The sequence below is a fragment of the Cyprinodon tularosa genome, unplaced genomic scaffold (genome assembly GCF_016077235.1).
Source record: "Cyprinodon tularosa strain WSP-4 unplaced genomic scaffold, ASM1607723v1 ctg480, whole genome shotgun sequence".
Lineage (NCBI taxonomy): Eukaryota > Metazoa > Chordata > Actinopteri > Cyprinodontiformes > Cyprinodontidae > Cyprinodon > Cyprinodon tularosa.
The window spans coordinates 356,691-384,341 of NW_024039208.1; the positions used below are offsets into that span (position 1 = coordinate 356,691).

At 36.3% G+C, this 27,651-nt stretch overlaps 2 protein-coding genes across 2 annotated transcripts; both read right to left on the bottom strand.

Annotated features, from left to right (window-relative positions):
• Positions 1–3,690: 3,690 nt before the first annotated feature.
• On the bottom strand, positions 3,691–12,876 carry ucmaa (upper zone of growth plate and cartilage matrix associated a). The gene is made up of 5 exons (XM_038302045.1): positions 12,761–12,876; positions 11,320–11,379; positions 11,150–11,245; positions 8,101–8,199; positions 3,691–4,106 (listed from the first exon to the last, which is right to left on the bottom strand). Exons 1-5 carry the CDS (start codon positions 12,816–12,818, stop codon positions 4,018–4,020), a joined length of 402 nt encoding a protein of 133 aa, XP_038157973.1. The 5' UTR covers positions 12,819–12,876; the 3' UTR covers positions 3,691–4,017.
• A 2,744-nt stretch (positions 12,877–15,620) lies between these two features.
• Positions 15,621–25,604, bottom strand: phyh (phytanoyl-CoA 2-hydroxylase). Its single transcript, XM_038302066.1, has 9 exons — positions 25,452–25,604; positions 23,994–24,049; positions 23,717–23,827; positions 22,000–22,168; positions 20,465–20,546; positions 20,188–20,369; positions 19,095–19,244; positions 18,354–18,485; positions 15,621–16,174 (listed from the first exon to the last, which is right to left on the bottom strand). The coding sequence occupies exons 1-9, from the start codon at positions 25,515–25,517 to the stop codon at positions 16,121–16,123; spliced, it is 1,002 nt and encodes a 333-aa protein (XP_038157994.1). The 5' UTR covers positions 25,518–25,604; the 3' UTR covers positions 15,621–16,120.
• Positions 25,605–27,651: the final 2,047 nt, after the last annotated feature.

The window sequence follows — 27,651 nt, forward strand, 5'->3', positions numbered from 1 at the left end:
TGAACAGGAAATAATGGAATTTTGGATAATAGAAGGAGATTGAAGAAAAGAAGGCTGTATGTCCTCCATCAGTCTGAGCCTATAGCAGCATACAGGTGCTGGTCATAAAATTAGAATATCATGAAAAAGTAGATTGATTTCAGTAATTCCATTTAAAAAGGGAAACTTGTATATTATATTCATACATTACATACAAACTCATATATTTCAGATGTTTATTTTGTTTAATTTTGATGATTACAAATGACAACAAATGAAAATCTCAAATTCATCATATCAGAAAATTAGAATATTGTGAAAAGGTTCAAAATTGATGGCCCCTGGTGCCACACTCTAATCAGCTAATTAACTCAAACCACCTGCAAAAGCCTTTAAATGGTCTTTCAGTCTAGTTCTATAGGCTACACAATCATGGGGAAGACTGCTGACTTGACAGTTGTCCAAAAGACGACCATCGACACCTTGCACAAGGAGGGCAAGACACAAAAGGTCATCGCTAAAGAGGCTGGCTGTTCACAGAGCTCAGTGTCCAAGCACATTAATAGAGAGGCGAAGGGAAGGAAAAGATGTGGTCGAAAAAAGTGTACAAGCAAGAGAGATAACCGCACCCTGGAGAGGATTGTGAAGCAAAACCCATTCAAAAATGTGGGGGAGATTCACAAAGAGTGGACTGCAGCTGGAGTGAGTGCTTCAAGAACCACCACACACAGACGTATGAAAGACATGGGTTTCTGCTGTCGCATTCCTTGTGTCAAGCCACTCTTGAACCACAGACAGCGTCAGAAGCGTCTTGCCTGGGCTAAAGAGAAACAGGACTGGACTGCTGGTGAGTGGTCCAAAGTCATGTTCTCTGATGAAAGTAAATTTTGCATTTCCTTTGGAAATCAAGGTCCCAGAGTCTGGAGGAAAAGAAGAGAGGCACTTCATCCACGTTGCTTGAAGTCCAGTGTAAAGTTTCCACAGTCAGTGATGGTTTGGGGTGCCATGTCATCTGCTGGTGTTGGTCCATTGTGTTTTCTGAGGTCCAGGGTCAACGCAGCCACATACCAGGAAGTTTTAGAGCACTTCATGCTTCCTGCAGCTGACCAACTTTTTGGAGATGCAGATTTCATTTTCCAACAGGACTTGGCACCTGCACACAGTGCCAAAGCTACCAGTACCTGGTTGAAGGACCATGGTATCCCTGTTCTTAATTGGCCAGCAAACTCTCCTGACCTTAACCCCATAGAAAATCTATGGGGTATTGTGAAGAAGAAGATGCAATACACCAGACCCAACAATTCAGAAGAGCTAAAAGCCACTATTAGAGCAACCTGGGCTATCATAACACCTGAGCAGTGCCACAGACTGATCGACTCCATGCCACGCCGCATTGCTGCAGTAATACAGGCCAAAGGAGGCCCAACTAAATACTGAGTGCTGTACATGCTCATACTTTTCATGTTCATACTTTTCAGTTGGCCAACATTTCTATAAATCCTTTGTTTTTATTTTATGGGTCTGGTGTATTGCATCTTCTTCTTCACAATACCCCATAGATTTTCTATGGGGTTAAGGTCAGGAGAGTTTGCTGGCCAATTAAGAACAGGGATACCATGGTCCTTCAACCAGGTACTGGTAGCTTTGGCACTGTGTGCAGGTGCCAAGCCCTGTTGGAAAATGAAATCTGCATCTCCAAAAAGTTGGTCAGCTGCAGGAAGCATGAAGTGCTCTAAAACTTACTGGTATGTGGCTGCGTTGACCCTGGACCTCAGAAAACACAATGGACCAACACCAGCAGATGACATGGCACCCCAAACCATCACTGACTGTGGAAACTTTATACTGGACTTCGAGCAACGTGGATGAAGTGCCTCTCTTCTTTTCCTCCAGACTCTGGGACCTTGATTTCCAAAGGAAATGCAAAATTTACTTTCATCAGAGAACATGACTTTGGACCACTCACCAGCAGTCCAGTCCTGTTTCTCTTTAGCCCAGGCAAGACGCTTCTGACGCTGTCTGTGGTTCAAGAGTGGCTTGACACAAGGAATGCGACAGCAGAAACCCATGTCTTTCAAATGTCTGTGTGTGGTGGTTCTTGAAGCACTCACTCCAGCTGCAGTCCACTCTTTGTGAATCTCCCCCACATTTTTGAAGGGGTTTTGTTTCACAATCCTCTCCAGGGTGCGGTTATCTCTCTTGCTTGTACACTTTTTTCGACCACATCTTTTCCTTCCCTTCGCCTCTCTATTAATGTGCTTGGACACTGAGCTCTGTGAACAGCCAGCCTCTTTAGCGATGACCTTTTGTGTCTTGCCCTCCTTGTGCAAGGTGTCGATGGTCGTCTTTTGGACAACTGTCAAGTCAGCAGTCTTCCCCATGATTGTGTAGCCTATAGAACTAGACTGAAAGACCATTTAAAGGCTTTTGCAGGTGGTTTGAGTTAATTAGCTGATTAGAGTGTGGCACCAGGGGCCATCAATTTTGAACCTTTTCACAATATTCTAATTTTCTGATATGATGAATTTGAGATTTTCATTTGTTGTCATTTGTAATCATCAAAATTAAACAAAATAAACATCTGAAATATATGAGTTTGTATGTAATGTATGAATATAATATACAAGTTTCACTTTTTAAATGGAATTACTGAAATCAATCTACTTTTTCATGATATTCTAATTTTATGACCAGCACCTGTAAATATAGAGATGAGTCATGATAACCTGAGCCATTCTAAGCTTTATCAAGTAGAAACAACTGGATAAAACCAGTTGTTTCCACAGGAGAGGAGCCTGACAAAAGATTATGTTCTTAACAGTTTCATATAAGAAAAAATAAATTAAAATTGTATGCAAATTATTTTAATTTATTCCCTGGTTGCTTTAATAAAAGCGTATAAATTATCTGCATTGTTGGCTTTAGTGTTTCTCCTCATCCTCTTTAACCCAGAACAGTAACACCCTGGTTACTAAAGCAGCCTTTGGTACTTTGAGCTTGTGCTTGTGCCAAGTCCTGCTGGAAGATAAAAATAAGCATCTCCTGTTGACGCTAACCCTGAGATATCAGCTAGACTGTTTTACAGCTCCACCTACTGCTGATAGTAAGTCAAATGTTAGAAAGAAAAACACTTTATGTGAAACAGCTTATCAAGTCCAAAGTACAACATGTTCTGTGTTTATTTTTAGATATTAAAAGATTCTTTGGTAGTGTGGCAATACCACCTTCGACAAAGTTAACAAACTAACACCAAAAAACAGCTGCTACTATGGAGAAATTAGGATAAATTTGGTCTCGTAGAGAGAGAATAAGACACCTTTCTGGCTCAGATGTCTGCAGGATTGGTTCTTGGAAGATCTGCAGACACTGTGTGTTTTGGCAGCACTACTGCTTGGCCGTTTGGCTCCTATGCAACTCTTTAAGTTGATCCATACCAGAACCCAGACACACATAATTACAGCAGAGACAAAATAAGAATGATGCTGTATATTGAGGTGTGGGGGAGTCTTTCCTCGTTCTCCTTTTATTTATTTATTTTCACCTTATTTCTCTCCCGTCTGTCTTCTCCATCAGTGCGTGCAGATATTTCCACTCTGGAATGTGAAATTTATCTGGGCTTAATGACTTCAGCAGATTTTATTACATTTTCTTATTCCACGCCACCATCTTCCTGTTGAATACTTCAAATACCAGACATTGCAGAGGCAAGAGGCACTTATGGAAACTTCTCTTTATTCATTTGAAACTTCAAAACTTGAGGTTCCTTTGCAAAAAATGTGCATACACAAGGTTATATATAAATGCTACAAAATGTAAACATGAAAACAGTAAAAAAAAAAGCATGCAAAACTTTTAGCTCCCCATGGAAAAACTGAGCTTTAAATGAATATATGAAAAAAATAATATTTTACACATAGAAAAGAAAATTTAGCATTTGCTATGATACTTTTAGACATTTCCCTTTGATATAGGATAAAGTCCATGGCACTATGGTGCTAGAAAGGGAAGTTGTGAGAATCTTGATGGGATGGCGTTCGCTCAGTGATACCAGTAATATCGAGGGAAGAGACCATCGTAGTGAAACTCTCGCAGCTGCTCGCTCCTCTCTCTTGTTCTCTCATTTATTTCTGTTGGTAAAAAGCACAATTACATACACTATGTCACTGCAACTTGCAGCGTTGTGGCTAATGCTATTTTGTAAGTTGGCATATTTAAAGCCCAGAACACTGGTGTTTCTGAGTCTTAAAAATATTTATGTAAAAAAATAAAATAAAATACAAAAAGGCAAACAGGCAACTGAGTGACATTACTGTTTCATTTTACATAATTTTATTTATTCAATGCTAGATTTATGCCATAAGCTGTCAGGGTTCCTGTGAGTGAGTGAGTGAGTGCGAGTTATGCATCTCTCCTAGAGAGGATCTTTGTGGAGAACCTGGGTAGCCTACACAGGTGAGATAATCTTTCTTATCAGAGTGCTGGGCTTAAAGGAAATGCAGAGCCTTCACTCAGAGCTGGTTTCTTGTGTTGTTGTTGTTTTGTTGCTTTCTAGGCTCTTGGTTCCCTGAAGTATTTTCCCTGACGTTTATTGGTTTTTGTTTGGTTTTCTGTATTTTGCATTTTTGCCTCTGTTCCCCCTGGACTTTCATTAAATCATACAAACTCATCCATGCCTACTCCTTTCTACATTTGGGTCCTCAAAACCTCCACACAACCTGGCATAAGCCATGATATCAATTTTGGACATTGCAGATCAATGTCCATGCTGGATCTTTGCCACATTTGATAGACACTCCCACAGGGAAATGCCCTTTATTCCTCAACCCCTGCTCAATTTAGGTAGTCTTCAAGCCACGTTGGGAACCAAATAATAAGTAATTAAATAATTGAACTTTGGTAATCTCACATTGGAGAAATGTATATCTGCATTTACCCATCCCCTTGGGTTAAAACTGAACTGTTTTTTTTGGTGCAGAACAAACCAGTTCAGGAGTATGAATTGTTGGATAGCACTGCTGCCTTGCAGAAAGAAGGTCATGGGTTTGATTCCTGGACCAGGGTCTTTCTACATGGAGTTTGCATGTTCTCCCTGAGCATGAGTGGGTTTTCTCAGGGTACTACAGCTTCCTCCCACAGTCCAAAAACATGACTGTTAGGTTAATTCGCTTCTATAAATTCTCCTTAGGTGTGAGTGTTTGCATCTCTGTGTTGCCCTGCGATGGACTGGCAACCTATTCAGGGTGTCGCTCGTAGACACCCCACTTGCGATTAAGTGTGTCAGAAAATGGATGGATATTACAGCTGATAATTATGATAAAATATCTGAATCACATCACATTTTGAGGGATGGCAGCCTAGTGCTTAGAGCAAAGGGCTTGGAATCCTGAGATTGTGAGTTTGAAACCCACTCCCACAGACTGCCACTCTGGCTCTCTGAGCAAAGACCCTTAACCCTGATTGCTCCCCAGGTGCTGCACAGTTGCAGCCCACTGTTCCATAAAGGGGATGGATTAAATGCAGAGAGTTAATTTCTCCATTGTGAGATCAATAAAGTTCAATTTATTTATCTATTTTTTGTTTTTTTGTGTCCATTATGTGATTTAAAGACAGTGTTTTTCCCCAGTATAGATAACTTATCTCTCTGTGAAATCTCCTTATTGTTTCAATTCAGATTTTTCTGTTCTTCTAAACTGACTAGATGGATTATAAACCACCCAGTCAGCCACATAAAAACAAAATAAGCATCTGTAATCAGAACACTTATGCAATCCTGTCCTCTGCTTTTACACCAGGTCTAAGGTTATCGGAGTACCGCTTGCGTTGCCAACTCGGCTCTGAAATGAATTCCTTTGGTGGCTCAGCGTTGTCATACCAACCACAGGTTGAATTCTGTCCTTCTTAAATAGAAATGCTACCTCTGGCATGGAAGACTTTTGGCTGTTATTTTTACCCAATTTCTTATTCTAGTTTTGTTAACTAAGAACTAAATCAATGAACTTTTTTGCATTTCTAAAGAGACAGATAAGATTTATTGCAGCAGTTTAGGTAACGGTTGGTATTCAGAGCTCAGTTTTATGATCTGTTCATGTCTGCTTTAAGATGCCTAAAGTGCCAGACTTGGCCTGGGTAGCGATGCTCGGCTTCTCCTTTGCCTATCATTCTACTATTCTTGCCTGCACAGGGGGCAATTTTGGTTTCCACCACAACCTTCTTTTGAAGATTTTGCATTTTTAATCATATGGTGCTGTAGTCAGTTGCTGGCAAGTCTGGGATAATTTAAATTAGATTTAACACTCCTAAAATTAAAGGCAATTTGTTGAGAATCTTTATGTCAAAATGGTAGAAAATAGACATATCTATCATTATATCCCTGTCTTATGCATTTTGTTTCTCAGCAGAAAGCTGAAATTGATCCCTAATGGTTCCATCTAAATTGAACTGGCCGCTATTTTTTTGTTTTCCTCTCAAACCTCCCTGAATATCTCGCGTATGAAGCCAAATCTTTATGGTAATTAGTTCTTAGTTTAGAAACTATAAATGCAGCCATATAACAGCCTACCGACCACTGCAGGGATGATTGTCAGTTTTTAGTGGACCACAAATGGACACCTTGAGCATGTGCAGCATCCCAGGCGTCCTCCTGTGGTCTGCAGGGTCATCCTCTCCATATCCTAACTGAAGCTGTGTCTTAATGTGTTCCTTTGTTCCAAGCCTGTTGCGAAAGTGTCTGGTTTTCAGAGAAGATCTGCTGGGTTTGCACTGGTTTTAAAAGCCTTACTTTTATGAAGTAATCTACGGGGTGCAAACAGTGTGCAACTAAAGGATTGCACAGCAAATTTTCAAAAGTCCTGCAAATGCAAAAACGAGACGTGCAATTTAAAAAGAAAATAAACTAGCATGCATAAAAATGAGACATATAAAGTAAATTAAAACGCAAAAAAATACCACAAGCAAAGAAAAAAAAGAAAAAATATATGCGAAGAATTCTGCAGGTAACAAATGAACTGCAAGTTAACAAAAGCTGCAAACTAGCTGCTATATTGGAAGTGCTCTGGACCACTAGGGTCAGACAATCATTAACGCAAATACGACCAAACACTTATTAAATGCATAAATAGGATGCTAAGAGAGATTTGGGAAAATTAAAAGGAAAACTTACCTTCCCTTTCTTTCCTGTCTTTTAAATGAAATCCCATTAATGTTTTAAAGGGACCTTAGACACTAATTTGCAGCAATGTCTATATTCTGGTCCCATATGAGTTGATGATTGCCTCCTCTAGTGGTCTGGAGCACTTTTGTTATTCTTTCCTAGTTTGCAGCTTTTCTAAACCTGCAATTGTTTTTGATATTTATTAACATTTGTTTTGTACGTTGGCATCATGTAAGTACTTACAGTATGTTTCGTTTTTCCATGCATGTCCATTTTACTGATATCTATATTTGGGATACCAGCATTTTGTCTTCAACTATGTTTTTTTTTTTTTTTTGTGAGTCAGCCTAATTTCTTTTTTTTTTTTTTTTTTTGTGTTGCTAGATTTTTGAATTTTGCTATGAAATCATGTCTTTGCACCCCATGGCCTCTGTAGACCTTTCAGTGAAGCTGTACTACATCCATGTTTGCCTTTCAAACCCCTAACAGGAGCATAAGACAGATTTCTGTACACTATGTAAGCAACAGCAAACACAGAATATTGTAATAATGACACTAGACAAATGTTGACATTAATCTTATTTTATCCTCCATGGACTTTGGATACTGATGAAGCAGTGACTGAAACAGTTTGTTAAAAAAAAACATCACAAAATCTACATTAATAAACTATTGTAAATGTCAAAACTGTGGGAGAGGATGTTATAATTGATCTGGCTGAGGTTTTGTCGTCCAGCTCGTATATTTATCATGCTTGTGCAGAATTCTGACTTCATGAGCCGTGTTCTGCAGGAGATCGTGTAACAATCTCATTTTCTAGAAGTACAAATATGGGCAAAATATTCACTTGCTTTAACTGAATATTTTGTTGGTCTGTCAAATATAATGATAGAATAAAATCCTCAGCGGTCCGCTGATCTATGGTGACGCAGGTGGTTTAACAAGGCACAGTAACTGAGATCAGGTCTTACCGTCACGATCCTCTTCAACATAGTTCTCATGTTCATTTCTCTGCTCCTCGTTGTATTCTCTCCTTCGTTCGCTGGCAGCTCGCTTCATCCTCTGCTCAGCTGTAATGAGGAAAATAAATGTAAGCACATGTATATTAGAAAAGCTATTACCAACTGAATGCAGTATTGGCTTTTCCTTTGTACGTGTTTTTTTTCCTCTAAATGATCAGCTTCACGAGTTCCCTTTCAGAAGAAAACCTTTTATATCATCACAGCTTTTGAAACTTATTGTCATCCATGCACGCTGCAAAAGGATTTTCTGTGCCTGAGTTCATGTTTCCTGTAACATGAACTCACCGTCAGCAGATAATTTGGCATGTAAAGTGGGTGATTTCCTACCCAAAAAGCAACTAAAATGAAGCAAAAAAAATATAGAAAATGTTTTTTTTGAACCATCTGATAGTTTTGACCATTAGATTAATTATTAGTTGTCAAATATTTGCCGTATTTACTGGTTAATAGGGGAGTCAAGTTTACTCTATATTCTCTAAATCCCTAAATAGCATTACAGAAGACAGGGTTTGATAGGTTGATTTTTCTCTTTGCACCTCTTTGTACCAAATTAAAAATCCTTTCCTGTGCACATGGCAGCCCCGGGTACACATTAAATTGTTTAAGCCCCTCTGTGTTTTCCTTAAGACCCCTAATTTAACAACACAGTCAGTAGTGTTAAGATGTGAGTTACATCATAGCGAACACAGGCCTGCTTTCAGTCACTAAACGCACTTTTTCCTCCAAATTCACCAATTATTACTATTAGGTTGGCTGCTGTAAACATCCCAATTAGCCTCTAGCTAAGCTAGCATTGTACACCTATCAGCAGATTATTTAACCATGTTGCTTTGTTTATTTTATTTTGAGGTAAACTTTAGTTATTTATCTGGGGAAAATAAACATATGAATGGAAGTTTGTTTGGTGCGAAATACGGATTTTGCTAACTATTTTTTTTATTTATGAAATGTCTAGTGTTTTGCAGTTTTTAAAATTGTAGCTAATGCGTTCTTTTTGCTGGGGTGTAAAATCACATCACATGTAATTATGTTGTGGTTAAAAGTCTCAGAAATGGTGGGATTTGCTAACTGAGTTCAGTGTCGGGGCTAACTTATGGTGACCAGAGGGAATAAACACCATACAAATTCATAAATGCTCGGCAAAAACAAAAAAAACACCCTGCAAACAAAATTATATTAAACTTCAAACACATGCAAAGGAAAAGTGCAGAGCTGCAAATTAGTTCCACAGAAAAAAATTGATTTAATTTTTGCATAAACTTTACTTTTAAATAATTTCCATTTGTTAAGGGACGTCCCGATACAATAAAAAAAAAAAAATCTGATACGATACCAATATTGAAGCGTAGAGAACTGACTGATACAGATATTAACCAAATATACTATCAGCATCAATCATGCTGGTGAGGATGATCAGTTAAAAAACAATCCACTGGACTTTGTTTCCAAGTTTGAAGACGTTTCACTTCACATCCAGGAAGCCTTTTCAATTCAAAATGTCAGGATTACCGTTGAGTTTGAGGTTTTACACAGTAGCTCTCAAAGCCTTGTTTTTGTTTTGAAAACATGCAAATTGAAACGGGCGAATGGGTCCATCCCTTTGGAATGTGGAAGAAGCCAAACGACCCCTTTGGGAATCTGGGATCTTCGGCTCTTCACAACCACAATTGAGCATTTTTTCTTTGGATAAACTTTACATGCACAAGTGCACCCTCACAAACAACTACAGGTGCTTGGTTCCAGGTACTCTGAGATTCACTTCCACTTGTGAAAGTAAAATCTGTTGGGCTCTTTTTGGTATCAACAGAATTTTTCTTATTGCCACACTGTAAAAAGGAAATGGGATGCTACGCTACGTCCAGGAGCTAACTTTTTCAGCTTTGGATTTAAACATAAATCTAATCTTTTGAGTTTTATGTTTTCCTTTCATGTTAACATTATGGTATATAATGCATGACCTAAAGAAAAACAACTAAAATGCAGATAAACATGGTTTAATCAAATTTTGCCAGACTGCTCTGAGCATGTCCGATGACGTCACACAAGCAGTTAAACGCAGAAAATATAAAAAGAATCAAATTGTCTCAGAAAAGTCATAAACTATTTTTTAAGATGTGTATTAGCATTATTTAGTTATTTAAGGATATAAATAAATACTTTTATTACCATAATTATATTATTTATTGCGACCAGGATGAATATCTGCTTGCACATGAGCTTCCAGTACAGATTGGGTAGTGACAACTGGTCATCCAAATGTGAGAGTTTATTTGTTTATCAAGCACATAAAAAATGCATTTAAAATAAAGTATTTGAAAATGAACTCTAAAGACTTGTCAAGGCCAGTTTCTCAGAAAACAAGAAAATATCTGCTTGGAGGAAAACCTGGAAAAATTAGGGATGATTCTCCAATTTGTACTTTCTAACAATATTGTTTTCCTCTGCTTAGTTTTGGCAACTGTTATTTTTATCATTAACCTGAAGTAAAAAAAAAAAAAAAGAAGTCTAAAATATGTTCAGTTACTAAGAACTTCTCCTTTCGTTGGTTATGACGACCAGATTGTACCAAATTAAACTGTTTACATGTGAGGCGAGCTGGTTTGCTTGGCGGTTATGGAAGAAAGAACGTTTTGTTCTAAGAAGCATAAGGAGGCAGGACTCGCTCCACAGCATCCTGTGACTCCTTCTGCAGCCTCCAGTTACTGTGTGTCTCCATAAAACACACATTCAAGAGCTGTTTTTGTGTCGAGCCGCACAACTGCTGTTATTCTCCTGAACTTTGACAGCTCGCAGTTAAAACACACCAAGTCAACGTCCCTGTACGACCACAGACACATAAATCCTCTTCCAGCCCAGAGGAGACTGATTTAGGCCGTAACTACCAATCCACTTACGTCTGAAGATGTCTATCTAAGATAAAAATAAATCAAGAAATCTTCTTTTGATTTCCTGCCATTGTTGTGACAGGGACGGCCTGAACAAGATTGTTTACACCCACCTTGGAGCTCGGCGTAGTACTTGGGGGAACGGCGACTGCGGCGTTTGAAGAAGTTGGAGGCGTCTGATTCGGCCATGAATACGTGCCGTGCGGCTTCTACAGACCACAGGTCACAGGATTTGGATCACATTAAACATAGAGTCACAGAGCAAAGGTTATGCAGACAGTACCTTGAGCATCTGGAGGTTTTGGGTCGTCCCGCACTGCCGCACTTTTCACCACACTAGAAGCTGGAGAGAAGAAAACAAACAGGCACTGACTGTTTTTGTGTTTTAATCACTGCTTACAGTCTATAAACATTATTTTCATTCTACTTTCAATCTTAAACAAGGATTTTATCATCTGAGTCTGTGCTTTAAAAGGGTCTCTGTTAAATATAGAGTAACCAAGCTCAGGTTTTGATCAGTCTGTGTAGATAAAATATATTCCAGATTTCTTAAAAATAGAGAGAATAGCTATTTAAGATCATTTTTAAAAGCAATTTGCTGCATTTTTGTTTTGATAACACAAGGAGAGATCGCTTTGAGTTGACTGGACATGTAAGCAAAACATTATTTCACCCCTTGATGGCATAATACCCTAAGTGGTAATCAATTTCAACCATATTTTATATAAATAAGGACACTGACACTGGTTTTAAAATATCAACCGCTTTTATCCCATAATTCTGATGAAATCAGAAGGATAATTAAAAGAACTGTCAGATTTTACCATAAATCAGATCAATGGCCATTACTGGCAATAACTGATTAGATGGTGGTAAGTTACCAGAGTTACTATGGCGATAGAGTTACCACTGGTAACTCTGATCCCTTGCTGCTTCATACTTTTGCCGTTTTGGTAACTTAATGCCCAGACCTAAATTACTATTTGCACCAATAGTGATCTCTGATGAACTAAAGTAATCAGTGATAACTTAGTCTTACATTAGACACGCTACTTTTTAAATTAATGACGCTTCATTGAATTTTATTTATATGAACTCTGAAAGTCTGTATATTAGATAAAAACCTTGTTCCAACTAATTAATTGATATTGTTCTAATAACAATGCTGTAAAGTTCAAAGTTTGTGACTGATATAACCAAGAAAGGACAGAAAAAAGAAAACCTTGTAAATTGCTAAATCCATTGGTAATAGAGCTTGATGTTGAGGTCATGGGTGGTACAATATAACCCAATTCATAATCACAATATATTTTACTGTCGTTTTTAATATAGACTTTAGAGATTTTTACTTTTATATAAGAATTGGACATTAAGGACTTGAGATTCATGGTGAAAGAAACAATAATAGCTGCAGATTGTGAAAATATGTTCCACACTAGGATTATAAGATGGTACCTTATTAATGCTGCTTCCCTTTCTTTAGTACTTATTTTGCACGATCTTTGACAGACAAATTTCAGCCGGTTGCAACTTAATCAGTCCCTGCTGTCCCACACTAAATCTGATCACAATGTCTGCACTGTTATCAATCATATTTAAAAGTCCCTACTCAAACCAAGATGGTCTAATAACACCCAGTTATAGATATTAATAATACAAGTAAATGAAATCTGAATAATTCCAATGCTGAATGTGAGGCAATGTGAGCCTGTTAAGGTACTTACAGGCGATGATGAGGAGGATGAAGAGCAAGGACAAGATGAGTACTCGAACCCAAGACATTCTGAGAGAGAAAAGCCTGATCTCTGCAAGACTGAACTGCACACCTATCAGACTTTGACTGAGAGTGGATAGAAAGATGGAAGAGAGAAAGGTGGTAGAGCCAGGGAAGGTGGGAGAGAGTAGGAGGAGAATAAAAGGTTCATCAAGGAGAGGATAGCTACTGGTATTTTTTTTACTAAAGGGAGGGAGGTAAAAACAAACAGTAAAGTCTGATTTCTTCAAGCACCGGATTTTGGGAGAATATCTAATGTCTAATATGACCTCTAAAATAGCAGAATATTAACATCTTAACCAAAAGGGTTAATTCAATTATGCTGAATTTAACCTGTAAATGCAAAATTTTCTTCAATGTGTCTAACTTACATCTGTACCAAGCATCAAGCCTGAAAAGCTATTATTTTGGGGTTTTTCTCTTGTTTACTAATGAGCACACAATCTTAAATAGAAGTAGTTATAGACATCAGTGGGAAAAGTCGACACCAATTCAGGGTTTTTTCTTTGTTGAATTGATATTTAGCCTGTATGCTACAATCAATCCGCCAGCAGGTTTAAATTTGTAAATTTAAATTAGCTAATTTGTCCATCTAAATGGGGTTTAGATCTTTGCAATTGTTGCAATTTTAGCTTTAGTCATTCTGTTATAGAATAACAGCACTTTTTTTTCCCCTCATGAAGAATAACACAGCAGCCTGTAAAGTGTAGTCTAATTGTACCTTACCTACACGCTGAATGAGATGTTCAATGTATGTTTTCCTTCCAGGCAGATTAGGTGCATGTGGCACTGAAACCCTTTATTATCATTCCAGATAGAGGTGATCATAATTTTACCTATTCATTAATTCCTTCTTACCCTTTTTTAATGCTTTTACGCAGACAGAAAGTCACTGAGCTCTAAGAAGAGATGATCAATATGGAGTAAATGGGTCTCTGTAGATTTCAGCCTTCTGATTGGACCTGGAAAGTGTCGCCCATTAAAGGAAACTGGGCAAAGCTGCGAGCCGTGTTTGCCAGGAAAAAACTGGAACAGAGCAAAGAATCTGGGAGTGATTAGGATGTGAACGAGCTCAAAATCTGACCTGTCTGCAGGACAAAAAGGTACATTCTGTTTTTCTAAACATGTCAGTATCACATTCAGGTTTTTTTTTATTGAATACTTTTGTATACACATGCTCTGTCCTTCTTTTTACCCCCCTCATTTATTTTATTTTTTTTACATGTACTGTTTGCCAGTATAGCATTAAGAATTGACGTCCGCCTACCGGATAAACTTGGCTGTTACCATAAGGTAGCTGTGTATAAAACTTTATAAGAAGTGACTGTGAGAAAAAAACAAAAAGTATAAACGGATGCAATGGAGACAGAGAAAGAAAAGGTAGAGTGAATGGGAAAGGGGATAAGAATAAAGTGGAGAGAGACAAAGAATGAAAGAGGAAAAAAGAAAACAGAAAAACAGCAGAAACTACTAGAAGTGTGCTTCCACACCTGCAAGAAACAAACACCCACAACAAAACAGGGAATAATTATTATAATGTATATTTTTTTATTTACATTTTTTAATCATTTATTTATTCCTCTTTGATTTTTAAACTTATTTAGCATACTATATCAGTATTTGTATTTATGTTTTTTATATCATTTATGATTTTAAAAATATGTATTGCTTTATTTATTATTTACTTGTTTTTTCATCCTTTATTTAATATTTGCATTTTATGCAAATTTCATCATTCTAATAATAATTATTTACATATTTTTTATATTCATTTTGCATACTTTGTCAAGTTGTTTGTATTTTTTATCCTTGGATATTTGTATTAGTATTTGACACATTTATTCCTCTTTTAATTTATGTTACGTAATCTATTGTTTTTGTCTCTTTTGTATCTTTCACTTTTCGTAATTTATTTATAAAGATTTTTTTTTTTTTTGTTTAGCCTACTTTATTTTGTCTTTGTGTTTGAAGAATCATTTTTATTTATTATTTATGTATTATTATTTCTAATACTTGTTTTTCATACTTCATTTAATATTTGTATTTTTATAATTTATTCCTTGTACTTTTTATTTTCTTTTTAACTTTTTTGCATGCTCTATTGTTTTTAATTGTATATTGTACTTTTCATAATTTTTATCAATAATTTATCTTTTATACTGATTTTCAAAGTGGGTCAAAAAAAGGAAGTGGCTTTGCAGACACTGAAGTTTCATCAACACTTTGTATACAATATGTATCTTAATTAGTTATTTTCTCTTAAAAGAAATAATCTAATCATGTTTTCTCTGTGTAAGAACAGGTTTATACCATAATTGGTTTAATTTAGGGTTTGTTTGTTGAAAAAAAGCCACAAAAACCACAGATTCAAGGATATTTTCTTTGGAGGAAACATTAGCCGTATCAGGACTACGACAGACAGACCAAGAAGTAAGAAGTAAATTAAGTAAAAAGCTAAATCCTGGGCCTAGTCAAAGCCCAGATTTCGTGGAATGAACTTAAATTGCGACACAAACATCCAATTGCATAATCCCAACCTACATCCCCAGGCTACAAGTGAGTATTGAGTTGATTCTTCCACAGACAGACTGGTGGACGGCTACAGGAAGCGCCTAAAGTTTCCATCACAGAGGAAAGCTAAAGCTAAACATTGCAGACTGTTCCAAATGATTCCAAAGAGTACAATTTTTTTTAAATCACATCTTTAATGATTAATAGTTATGTTTCACATTTAAGTATGATGAGATCCTTGTTTTGCAATTTCAGGAAAAAAAAGGTTTATAAGTCGACTCACATTCCAACAACAAACATCACACTCCATTAGCTTTATTGTTTCAACAAGAAACCAGCGAATCAGAAACACTTTCTTACTTTATTAAACAGGATGGTTAAATCAAACTGTTAAGTGTCAGATTTTATAATGCTGTGGATTTTATTTTGATGGTAAAGAAAAAGGAAAATGTGTTTTATTGGTAGACATAAAAAAAAAACAACCGATACGACTCAATAAGTTTATAATCAACCACTCTAAATTATTTCATTTTCCAAAGAAGCATCAAGATTAATCCACTTTATCATGAAAACATTGACTAAAACGGTTCTGGAAGATCAAGGCCTCTTGGCGTAAAGTGCTGCAGTCTCCTCCCTCTAACAAACACACACGCAATCTCTCCTCATTTACATGTAGTTATCTGTACTTAATTACAATCAGTTTTTAGAATTAAATCCCTTTACCTTGCATTTAGCAAAAAGAGGTTAGTTCATTAATATTTTATTGTGCTGTTTCTGCGTGTCAGCAGTCGATGTGTCCTCAGAGCGAAGTCCTCTCTCCCTGCACCAGGCGACCCCTGAAGGCCCAGGTATCCTGTGGATTTAGAACACATAACATATGGTATATTTTACTTCTATTTCATCTTTTTAGATGCTGTTAACAAGCGAGGCCTATGAGGCGTCTTCAGAAAGTTGCAGTAGGTGTGTTTTAGGAACTGGTGTGGTCAGAAAATTTTAATTTCTCTTATTTCCTCTATTAATTTATTCTATTTACTCACTATTAAAGTTTTCACTCGGTCTTTTTCACCTACAAAGCAACACAATTCTCCTGCGTGATGGTGTTTTTGTAATTTGTTTTGACTCTGACTACTTTCCATTATTGTAAGTAAGGGGGAACGAATGCTGCCCAGGCAGAACAGGGCTGAATGCATTAGCATTAGAGCTGTATAATGAACTGTTCTCTCTTTGCAAAGATATGAAAATAATGTGCCGACTGAGTGAAATCCATCAATCTCCGTTTATTTAACTAGGGTGAATAGTTGAATACTTTTTTTCTACTACACGGGACTGCAGTGTTTTAAATGTCATTTGCCAGAGCATGCATACTCTGATAAACTGTATCTTTTATGGAACATGGGATTCCACAGGGTTCAGTTTTGGCTCCATGCTGTTCTCTCTTTATCCTCTACGTTTACTGCTGCCTTCAAGAAACGTGAGGTTTCTATACATTACTATGCAGATGACTCTCAGATTTATCTCTCTGAAAGGCTTTTTAAACAGACCGACTGTTAAAATGTGTTCATGACATTAAGGCTTAATTATGGTGGCAGACGGGTGACAATGCAAAAAAATAAAAAATAAAAAATGCAACCAAAAAATGCTGCACTGAAATAGAAGCAAAAATCGACAATCAAAAGAGCAAATGCAAACAAAAAATACTGAAAGCGAAGAGAAAAAGCCACAATCAGAAAGAAAATTAGGCAATAGTAAAAACAACAGCAAACTCGCTCTAAAAAAATGGAAGCAATCCAGACCACCGGGGAGATTAACCAAAGAACAAACCACATAACCAGTTTTACTAATACATATGTTACTATGTATAATTATGTTGTCATTTTAAACTGCAAAAAAGATCTAGAAATAAGAAAAAATATTCTTAAATTAAGTGTATTTTTCTTTAATTTGAGTAGGTAATTAATATAATTTCTTAATATAATTGGTATTTTAAAAAATAAGATAATTAGATAATATGCACTTGAAATAAGAAAACGTCATTGTTTCTTCTTATTTTAAATTGTCTTGTCTTGCAAAGTGTCTCACTTATCTCCTCATTTCAAGGAAAAATATGCTTATTTTAGGAAACATAACTTATTTAGATTTGTATTTTTGCAGTGTATAATACTGTAAAACTATGTGTTTGAAAATTAAATGAAAGATAAAGAACCTCTCCTTTCTTCCTCCAACTTTCTTTCTTTTTTAAAATCCAGCATAAAAGATTGACTTCCTGTTTGCGTGGAGGGTCTGGTGAAATGTTTAAATACCCCCTGGTACTGCTACAGTCAGCAAAAAGACAAAACTCCTGCCTGACCAACACAAAGTAACTCCAAACTCGATCCCCACAGCATGACGCTGCCACCACCGTGTTTCACCATGTTTATTTTATACTTTTAGGATTTTTTTCTTCATTCATACAATAATTTGAAATTGTAAAAGAAATGTATGAGCAACAGAGTCAATAACAAAAAAAAAGCTTTATTGCAAAAAAGGGATATATCACTGGGTGTGAATACTATCTAACAACCCTGGTTATAAACCAGCAGGAGGGATCCAAACACAGTTGCTTGATGCTCAGCACAGCCTGATGTCAAGTGATACGCAGCGATGACCGACACATGTAATGTTTATGTTCTTTTGGTTGACCACAAAAACAAATTAGTTAATCATGCTGTAATTTCAGGGCAAACATAGCCATGCTACTGTGATATTAGCGATACAAAAACACACCGTGAACCGATGCAGATGGAAGGTGTTTGGAGTTTAGGCGTTAGCGATGTGCAATATGATTAAAGCACACGGAGGGGGCGGGGTTATCCGCTTGCCTGCAGGGATAAATATAGCAGCTGATATACAACGTAATGCTCATGGATGAGCTCAGGTATTTTTATCAGACTAGAATCACATCAGCCGGTTAGGTTAAATGTAAACAATGATAAAAATTAAAAACATAGGTATAAGAACGGCTCATAAAGGAGAGTGTTATAGGGATTTCTAACCTTGAAGGCCACCTCGTTCATTCCGTATTTCTTCTGCGCGATCGCCGACACCTCGTTCTCGATGTTTTCCTGTGTGGTTCCCTTCACGTCGATGTAGTAGCAATCAGCACTGGCGTAGTGGCAGGAGATGGCCTGGGGGGGCGCACACATCAGCGTCATTCTTTCAGTCCCTGATGTTCCTCTGAGATGCATCATCACTTTAAATCTAAATGGGGACTTTTTAGGAGGATAATCTACATTTTAAAAATAACTAAAGTCGTGAGAATAATGTTGGAAATATTCTGCAAAACTCAACTAAAATATGTATAAATAGTTTTTAAAAATTCCTGAATGTTGTTGAGCAACATTAATGAAACTTAACAATGAGGTGAATTTTGTTCCAGTGTTGTTGTAAAGAACATATTTTGTAAATAGAAAGAAATTTGCAAACCAGAAATGATGTTTTGAAAAACTTTGATGTTTTTGTCAGATTTAATGTTTTCAAAAAATGTATTTTTCTTTTCGTTTTTTTTTTTTTTATTATTATTATTTATTAGTTCTTCTCATTTTTTTTTATTTTTTATTTTTACATATTTTAGTTTTCAAACTCTCTTATTTTCTTCAACATTGACTTAACTTTTAGAGAGTCTTGTTAGTTTTGCTTTCTCCCATACTTAGAGTAACCCTCCCCAGGTTAAAACCATAAAATATCCTCAGTTTTTAAAAAGGTTTTATTTATTAGTGACACATTCAGAGATGTACCTTACGGAAGCCCTGAGTCTGGTTCATGCCGGAGCCGTGGATGAGCATCGGGTGGAAGAAGACTGTGTCGCCCTTTTCCATCTCCACGTACATCCTGGGGTGGTTGGGGTCATAGTCCCGCACTCCATGGTACATTTTGTTCACTCCTCCCTGAAAACACAAAGCGATGAACCTCTTAGCAGGATTCTGGCAGCAGAACTATGGAGTCAGATTTGTACCATTATTGTTTCAAAGAACACATTTTAGGAAAAAATGTTATTAAGAAATTAGACTTAGAAAGATTGTCTAAAGTAAAAACAGGTTTTCAGAGCAACTTTGCTTTTTTTTTTTTTTTTTTTTTTTTTTCCATAATGTTCTTACTTTTTTGCTAATTTTATATGTTAAAATGTTACCTTTTCAAATATTCTTTTTTTTTTTTTTGCAAAAAATGTCTTTTCCAGAATTTCTTCAAATCAAGGGGTGGACTTTCCCCTGGAGGGAGGGGCGAAGATGCATTTCTATTGGTCTGCTGGACGCTAGCAACAAGATTTTGATTGGTCAATGTGCTCGTAAACAACAAACTTTTGTATTGTGCTTGAAGTGTGGAGAGTGTAATCTATAAGACGCAATTTTAAAAACTAAAATTAAAAAAATGTAATTTGAAAATATATATGTAAAAAAGAAAATATATTTTAAAAACATTTGAAAAAGAAATTAAAGTTAAGAATATAAAATGCATAAAACACTGAAAACAATTAAATGTAAAAATATATAATATATTTAAAAAAAAAGATGTAATATATCTGCAAAATAAAAGTAAAAAGAAATTAACAATATAATATATAATACAAAAATAGAAAATATGAAATCTAAAGAAATGTAAAATAGCAAAACATAATACGAGCAGGCAGCAAAGTTACTCTCACAACCATTTTTGAATAAAACACGTTTCAAAGTTACTAGATTCCCGGATTGTATTTTCTATTTTTTCAAATTTAATTCACAAAATGAATTTTTTTTATATATATATTTCCCATCTAGAAAATATTTTCTTTGCTTGACACAATAATGAAACAAATTGAACTCCATACATTTCCTCCAAAGGTGACCCTACCTCCCAGTTCGGGTAGTCGTGCTCCATCAGGTAGCCCTTGTGCGTCCCCGGCAGGACGACCAGACAGCCATTCTGCCTGTTCACCTTCTCCATGGCGGTCCAGGCGCAGACAATGCGGTCGGTCGGACGGAAGGGAAAATAATGCAGATCCTGGTGCATTGGGTGGCGAGATGTCTTCTTACCTGGAGAAACAGATCAACCAAAAAATAAAGAGAGCTCATTTAAAGCATGATCAGGGTACCAGAACGGTGATTCAATTTCTGCAACATTTTAACACCTGCATCAGGAGGTTTGTTGATCAGCATGGTGTGCATGGCCATGATGTTGGGCCCAGTGAAACACTCCACGTACTTCAGGATCTGTTACACAGAAAGAGACACAAGGTTCCCCCAACAGAGCTTCCACCAAACATCAACCATGAATCTGGAATAGATTTTATTTGCACCAGTTTCTAGGTTGGTTTCCAGTCACTCAGTGAAACATAAATTTGATTCTCTGCCCTCATCAGACTGGTTTTATCTCCCAGAGATTTCCTCTCATGCTGGGACCAGCAGCAGCTTTTCTTTCCTATTTAGTTTTGTTTACTGATTTTTCTTTTTATATTTTAGTTTTAGTTTGTTTTAGTATTTGTTAGCTAGTTTAGGTTATATCAGTTTCATGTATAGTTTTAGTGTTTTTCATATAATATAACTTACATTCTGGGGGCAAACACACGGAGAGCGCAGACGGCAACCAATCAGCAAAGTTTGCCCCATATAGCACTATTGGTGTTTTTTCTTTGAGAAAATACACTGACAGAGGGGGGTATAAGGGAGGGGAAGAGACATGCAGCAAAGGACCCCAAGTGAGATTTGAACCCGGGTCGGCCGTGTCGAGGACTAAGGCCTCCATACATGGATTGTGCGCGCCAAACACTGCGCCACCAAAGAACGCCTGTATACCTAGTTTCTGTTGTTTAATTAACAATAATAACCTCAGTGTTTCATTTAACTGCTTCAGTTCATAAGTCTGACTTGTTTTATTGTCATTTGGGCTGACTTGGTTACTATGGCGACTGCCCCAGTGAACTTAGGCTGGTCTGAAACAGGTTTAGAAATCAAACTAAAGATTTGACCTGCAGTTTGCACGTCTGAAAACAGGTGCAAACATGCTGGATCTTCAAAGAAGGTGCAAAGGGATTTTTGTTTGACTTCAGCAGACTGTATGCAAAGCTTTTTAAAAAAATTTATTTTTTGCATGAGTTCTTGTTTATGTGACCTATTTAGGACCGTGTTTGGAATTTTTAAGTGAACCAAAGACTCGTCCTAATTTGGTGGAATCCCCATTTTTTATGTTAGGGAGTCAGTTTGAAGGTAAGATGTGAATTCTAATGACCGAGCTGCACAAATTCATGGGTGGTGGACATAAACATTTACTATGAGCAAAGGGATTTTTTATAAGTTGTAAACAAAACTGAGGCATTTTTTTATTTTTATTTTTTTGTATTTCTGACAGTCAGGTGTAACCTGACAGCCAAATATCTACAGTCCCTGTTGCCACAGAGGAGGCATTGGTCCAATGATGCATATAAACGGATATTATAATCAATTCTTCTACATACTTTTACCCTGCACTGATAATCCTGATTAGGAGGCCTGCTGTTTACAGAGCGTCGTAAATTCAGGGTCATCTCTGATGTTACAGAGTTTAAAAGTTCACCCGATGGTTACATCACCAACAAATCACCTAAAACATGCTTTTTTTTTATGTTGGCTGTAGATTTAATCTGTACAGAAAGAAGAGTTGAATCTGTGTGAGTTTGTGTTTGTAAACCTGTGGTAAGGCACAGTAACGGAACAACTCTGGGTTTTCCTGGAAGTCCTGGAGTTTGGACACCGCTCTCTGATCCGGAACAAACTCTGACTTTGATATCGCCACGTCCCTCATCACCACCAGGCCCGGGACCTTTACTTCCTGCCGACAGATCCGTTCAAACTCCTTCCTAAAGAGAAAACAAAAATATCAGGCTTCATCTCTCTGATTGAGACCAGAACAGTTTCCTGTCCGTCAACTGGAACATAGTAAATAAAACATATATTGCAGAATAATATGATTCAAAACTTGTGTGGTTTTAACAAGAAATAAATAGAAAATATTAAAAAAAATGCAGTTAAAACTTTTTTGTGAATACAAATCTGAAAGGTTTAAAAGATCAATGGAACATGGTGGTGGGAGCATCATGCTGATGGATGGAGCTAATGCAAATCAAAAGAGGCTGCAGAAAGTTTTCTATCAAGGTGAATTTATTTAAAGCTGCAGTGTTTTGGCTAAGATCATAGCATTTTCAGGGGTTATTTTTTTTTTAGCCGATTTTTGTATTTTTTATTATTATTATTATTAAGTCTTTTGTGAATCTGCAGCTAAGGTTCAAAGTTGCTACTTTTGCCATCCAGTCTATGGAGGGAACTTTGTTACATCACAGCTGCAAAGAATGTGTTTTGTAAATGGGAAAAAAATACAACAAAAAACAGAAATAAAAGTGTTTTTCGTTGATTCCAATTCGAAAAAAATATGTTGTGCAAATAAAATCTGAAAAAAAAAAATCATGTTTTGTAAATTGAAATAAAAAAAAAATAAAATTTAATTTTAATGTAAATTAATAGAGTAACTGTGTTGTTTTCTTAGGTTGCATTTTTTCGAATAATTAAACATTTTTTGTCGCAAGTTTCTGATTTTTTTTTTTAATACTTTTTAAATTCAAGTTTTTCCAATTTTTTTATTTTTCAAACATCTCTTTCTTTTTCCAAATCACCTTCTCTTCCCTTGGAGCGAAGACACATTTCTATTGTCTGCAAAGTATATAGTCTATAGTATAGTCTGCAAAGTGCCCTGAGATGACAGGTGTGAATTAACGCTATATAAATAAACCGAACTAAATTGATTTAATGTAGTGAAGGTGAGATTAAGTCTCATGAGGCATTGAGCCGTTTGGCCAAATTGTTTCAACGATCTCAACAGTTCATGAAACTTCATGTGAACATGTCACCACCTATTGGTGGAAAGCAGAACTACAGATAGTAATATAATCTGATTTTTTTATATTGTTTCTCTTGTTTTTTTCCCCATTTAAGTTGCTTTGAAATATTTAATGATTGGTCTGTATAATAAAATCTTTTTTGACATATGGAATCTGAAAAAAAAAAGCAAAGTTCTTCTCAAAATCCTTTTTTTTGATGAAGTTTTTGAAAGTTTCATTTCGTTCCAAATTTCTATTTACAAAACATGTTCTTTGTTTCCAACAATAAGGGAACCAGCCTGACGGACTGATAGATGAACGTAAGACCAGTTAAATCACATTAAAGCAGCATTGAAACAAAGAAACAATCCCAACAAACAAAAAATTATTTATCCATAAACATGAACTAAACAAGGTTTCTAACATTTCTTCATAAGTTAGCCCCATAATATCAGGGTAAATCAGACTTTTATAGTAATAAAACAGATTTTTATGTAATAAATAAATAATAAATCTTCTTGAGTCCAAGCGTACCTGAACCTGTCGATGTCCGCCTCAGACACCAGGTTCCTGATGAGGAGGAAGCCATTTTCCTCATAGAAGCGTCGCTGCTCTGGGGTCAGCACGCCTGTGTCAAATGAGTACCTGTGCAACATGGCGACCAATCAAATCAGATGGAGGTGAAATCAGAGCAGCTCCTTTAAATCACTGATAACTGTTACAAAGTTTTTCATATTCAGGAGACACAAATGTTTCCAGCTGCAGCTTTGATGCCAAGTTAGATAAGTAAAGCTTTTTGTTTTCCTCCTACCTGAACTTCTGAGGGGGGTTGCTGGGGAGGGTTAGACCAGACGTTGGAGACGCTTTCTTTATTAAGAAATCAAGGAAAAATAGATAAACATCCAATGTTTCCTAAACTGATCATTATTTCTTTAGAAATATGTATAGAGGAAAGCCTGCTCTGTGATTGGATGCCCTCTGGATTTGCAGGATATGGGAAATAAAAAAAAGATCCTAACTAAGTTAACATCTCTGTTGGATAATGTTTCATGAAGTTGTTGCAGAACTCCAGAGCTCCTTTAGTGACTGCACGCTTAATGCACCAGGAAGCGTTATCACAGATCCTTTCTCCCTGCAGCTGTAATACTTTATAACATAACTGTTCCCAACAAACTCAATAAGTTGTTACATTAATGCTGATTTTGCACAGTTTGTACCTTAATCAGTTAAATAACATGCTGCTGCCCTTTTGCATATCTCTGATATAGTTAAAAACACTCTATAGTACAGTATTTTTATTTGTTTATTTTTAATTCTTTGCTATTATTTTATTCTTATACACTTTTCTAAGATATGCATTTTTGTGACCATTTTTTTCTATAATCTTTTTGCTGCTGTAAATACCAGAACCCCCCCCCCCCCATTTTATCTTTATCTAAGATAATATTTTAAAAATCTTTTTCAACAAATCTTACATATTCATTTTATTTGTCATTGCGTTTTACAAATTGCAGTCTTTTCAAACTGTGTTTTCCTAGATCACATTCCCTTAATTTAAAGCCAAACACAAATGTTCGTCATGTTGCTAACAAGCATGCATACCAATAGAAATGTGTATTTGCTTCTATCTCCAGAGGACAGCCCGCTCCCAGAAGTAAAAATAATGTAATATGGAAGACACAAGAATTAATCCTTTAAATTAAAATAAATAAAAAATTGGAAATTTGAAATTGCTACCAAAACCTATTTTTTAATAAGCCTTTTTTTTTTATGTTTCATTACTAGATCAAATTTTTCTTTCCTTTTAAACTTCCATTTACAAAATATATTTTTTGATAGCAACTATGATAAGCACAGAATTCCCAGCATAGACGGCATACAGTGAGACTATGCACCTTTAAGATTTATATTTAGCATTTTCTGCCTCACTAAAGAAAAAAAATCTAATGTCAAATTACACAAATGTTACTTTTTTTTTTTTTTTTTTTTTTTACACATCCGGCGTCCCATACAGGAGCTCTACCGAGTTCTCAAGGACTCGTGCGCCTTTAAGCCTGTAAGACAGACCAGACAAATGTAGACCAGCAGAATCAGCAGCAGATATAAACAAACTCAGCCGCAGGCTCCTGCCCACCACTCTAAAACCTGAGAGAAACGTCTAAAACACCCAGGATCAGTTAACCATGCTCCATGACTGCTGCTGTGTTCAGCCTCTCGCTGCCGAACTTCCTGCAGGTCAAACAATCGGAGCCTCACAGTGAAAGGATACGATGGAAGCAGCTGATCGGTCCAGGTGATTGATCACCATTCGGAGTCTGTCCGCAGATCGAGACATCTTTCTTTGAGTCCTCAGAAAAACACAAACAGCCGCTGTCTCCGGACTGGAGTAAAGGTAGCGGGAGTGACGTCACGGGCACGCACAACGTCAGGCCATCTATGGGCAGCTTCTGGAAAACTGGGTTTAGATAGTTTATTACAAATACATAAACTCACTGCCAGACAGATATAAACAGGGATATGAACGTGATGATGTATCTGTTAAAATAAAAAAAAGACTCGAAGAATTTAAATTTTACTTAAGTTTATTTTAGTATAATAAGGGGAAAAAGATCAGAATTATTAGAAAAAAAGTCATAATTCTGAGATTAAAGTCAGAATGCTCACTTTTCCGGTATTATACAAAAACAAAATTTAAAAATCAGTTAACTTTAAAAAATTCTTTCAGTGGCCATAAACCTCATCCGTAATGAACAAACTGGGCTAGAAAAAAAAATAAAAAAATGAACAAATTCTCTCCGCCTCTTGATTTACCTTCTCTTTTGCTTAGCAAAGAATGTTTATTTTAAATAGAAATTTGTGATTTGAAATACAAATATTACATTCCAGAAATCAAACTTTGAAAAACGTTATATTCAAAAAGGTTTGAGAATAATTTGTCGTTTTCTAAGATTTGTTGTTTTTTAGATGTTTTATTTTACACTTTATTTTTATAAATTTTATCTATTTATTTATTTATTTTTCAGATAACTGTCACTCACTGAGTTTTACGAATTAAGTTTATTTCAAATTATTAATGAATTGTCACTAATGTCAGCTAATCAAAAGAAATGCGTGTTTTCTAGTCCGTCCCAAGACTAATAATGATAATAATAATAATAATTGAACTTTTTATTGATCTCACAGAAATTTACCTCTGCATTTAACCCATTTACTTGGGGAGCAGTGGGCTGCCATTGTGAGGCACCCGGGGAGCAGTGTGGGGGTTAAGGGTCTTTGCTCAGGGACTGTGGGAGTGGGGCTTGAACTCAGAACCTCATTATTCCAAGATCCATCCTGGATTGAAATATCATCTGTGCAGCTGCAATCAACGCCTTCAAATATAGATGATAGAATTGGACCTGTTCTTCAGTGCTTAATTAGAAACTTTTAAACCATCTGACTGTGTGATCGGTTAAAGATAAAGTGGAGGATGTTCTTTTTCCGGGTGGATCATCAAAATAAATAGTCCTCCTAACTGTCAATCATTCTGGTGATATTTTTACATAAGGCTATGCGCTCGTCCCCATTTTCACTTACTGGTGGTGAGTCTGTAATAGTGGAAAAATTGCAAATCTTCTTTTGGAAAGTAAGCTTGTATGAGCGATGCAAACAGCTACTTTTAAACAGAGCATGAATGATGGAAAATGGGGTCATGCATGCTCTCGCACGCGTTTATTAGGTGTTCCCTTAATGGTGCAGGTGCATGTCCATATTTTTCTAAAGAATCAGGGCGGGTCTTTTCAAGAATTCACCAAAATCCCCCATTAAACCCTAAAATGTCTCCAAAGAGTCATGACAGTTGTATGGATTTAGCTTTTCCCTTCACCAGTTTTATTACGGCTTTATATTCATCAATATCCCTGTTGTGCTCAGTAACGGACAAACTAATATAACAAACAGGAATGTCAAGGATAATTAGTGCTCCATGTTTGGTGTTTTACACGACTATAAAAGAATACACTCTCGAATGTGAATGTCAAACTTATTTATAACAGGCCCTGATATAAACCTACCGAGCTGTTAAGGAATAAGAAAATACTACAGCTGTTCTCCACTAGAGGGAGCCACAATACAACGAAATAGAAACCTGAGAGACGTAAAAGGCATGAAAACAATAAATAAATTCAGCAATGAGAACAAAAAACGACTTATATAATTAAAAATACTAGCAACATCAACATAAAATGATGATTTTTTAAACAGTAAAATATTTTTGTGTTTCTATGGCTTCATCTTGTAATGTGGGAAATAAAGTGATTCAAATACATTAAGAAAGGAAGATTAACCCTGATTTAACATAAAATATCTGGACATGAGTAGAACCTAAAAGCTGTTTTACCCCTTCAAGAAGATGCTTCTTACTTCACCAACATCTGACATTATTCTGAGGATAGTTTCCTCCACTAGTTTCTGCTCTGACAGGTTAGAGG

Bases quoted from the DNA above. Each gene is read 5' to 3' on its own strand.
- ucmaa (XM_038302045.1), bottom strand. From the start codon at position 12,818: ATGTCTTGGGTTCGAGTACTCATCTTGTCCTTGCTCTTCATCCTCCTC. The intron at 11,380-12,760 runs GTAAGTACCTTA...TCTTCTCTCCAG, and splicing joins CATCCTCCTCATCATCGCCT to CTTCTAGTGTGGTGAAAAGT. The intron at 11,246-11,319 runs GTACTGTCTGCA...TGTGGTCTGTAG, and splicing joins AAAACCTCCAGATGCTCAAG to AAGCCGCACGGCACGTATTC.
- phyh (XM_038302066.1), bottom strand. From the start codon at position 25,517: ATGTCTCGATCTGCGGACAGACTCCGAATGGTGATCAATCACCTGGAC. The intron at 19,245-20,187 runs GTAGGGTCACCT...TTGTGTTTTCAG, and splicing joins ACGACTACCCGAACTGGGAG to GGAGGAGTGAACAAAATGTA. The intron at 16,175-18,353 runs GTTAGAAATCCC...CTAAATCCACAG, and splicing joins TGAACGAGGTGGCCTTCAAG to GATACCTGGGCCTTCAGGGG.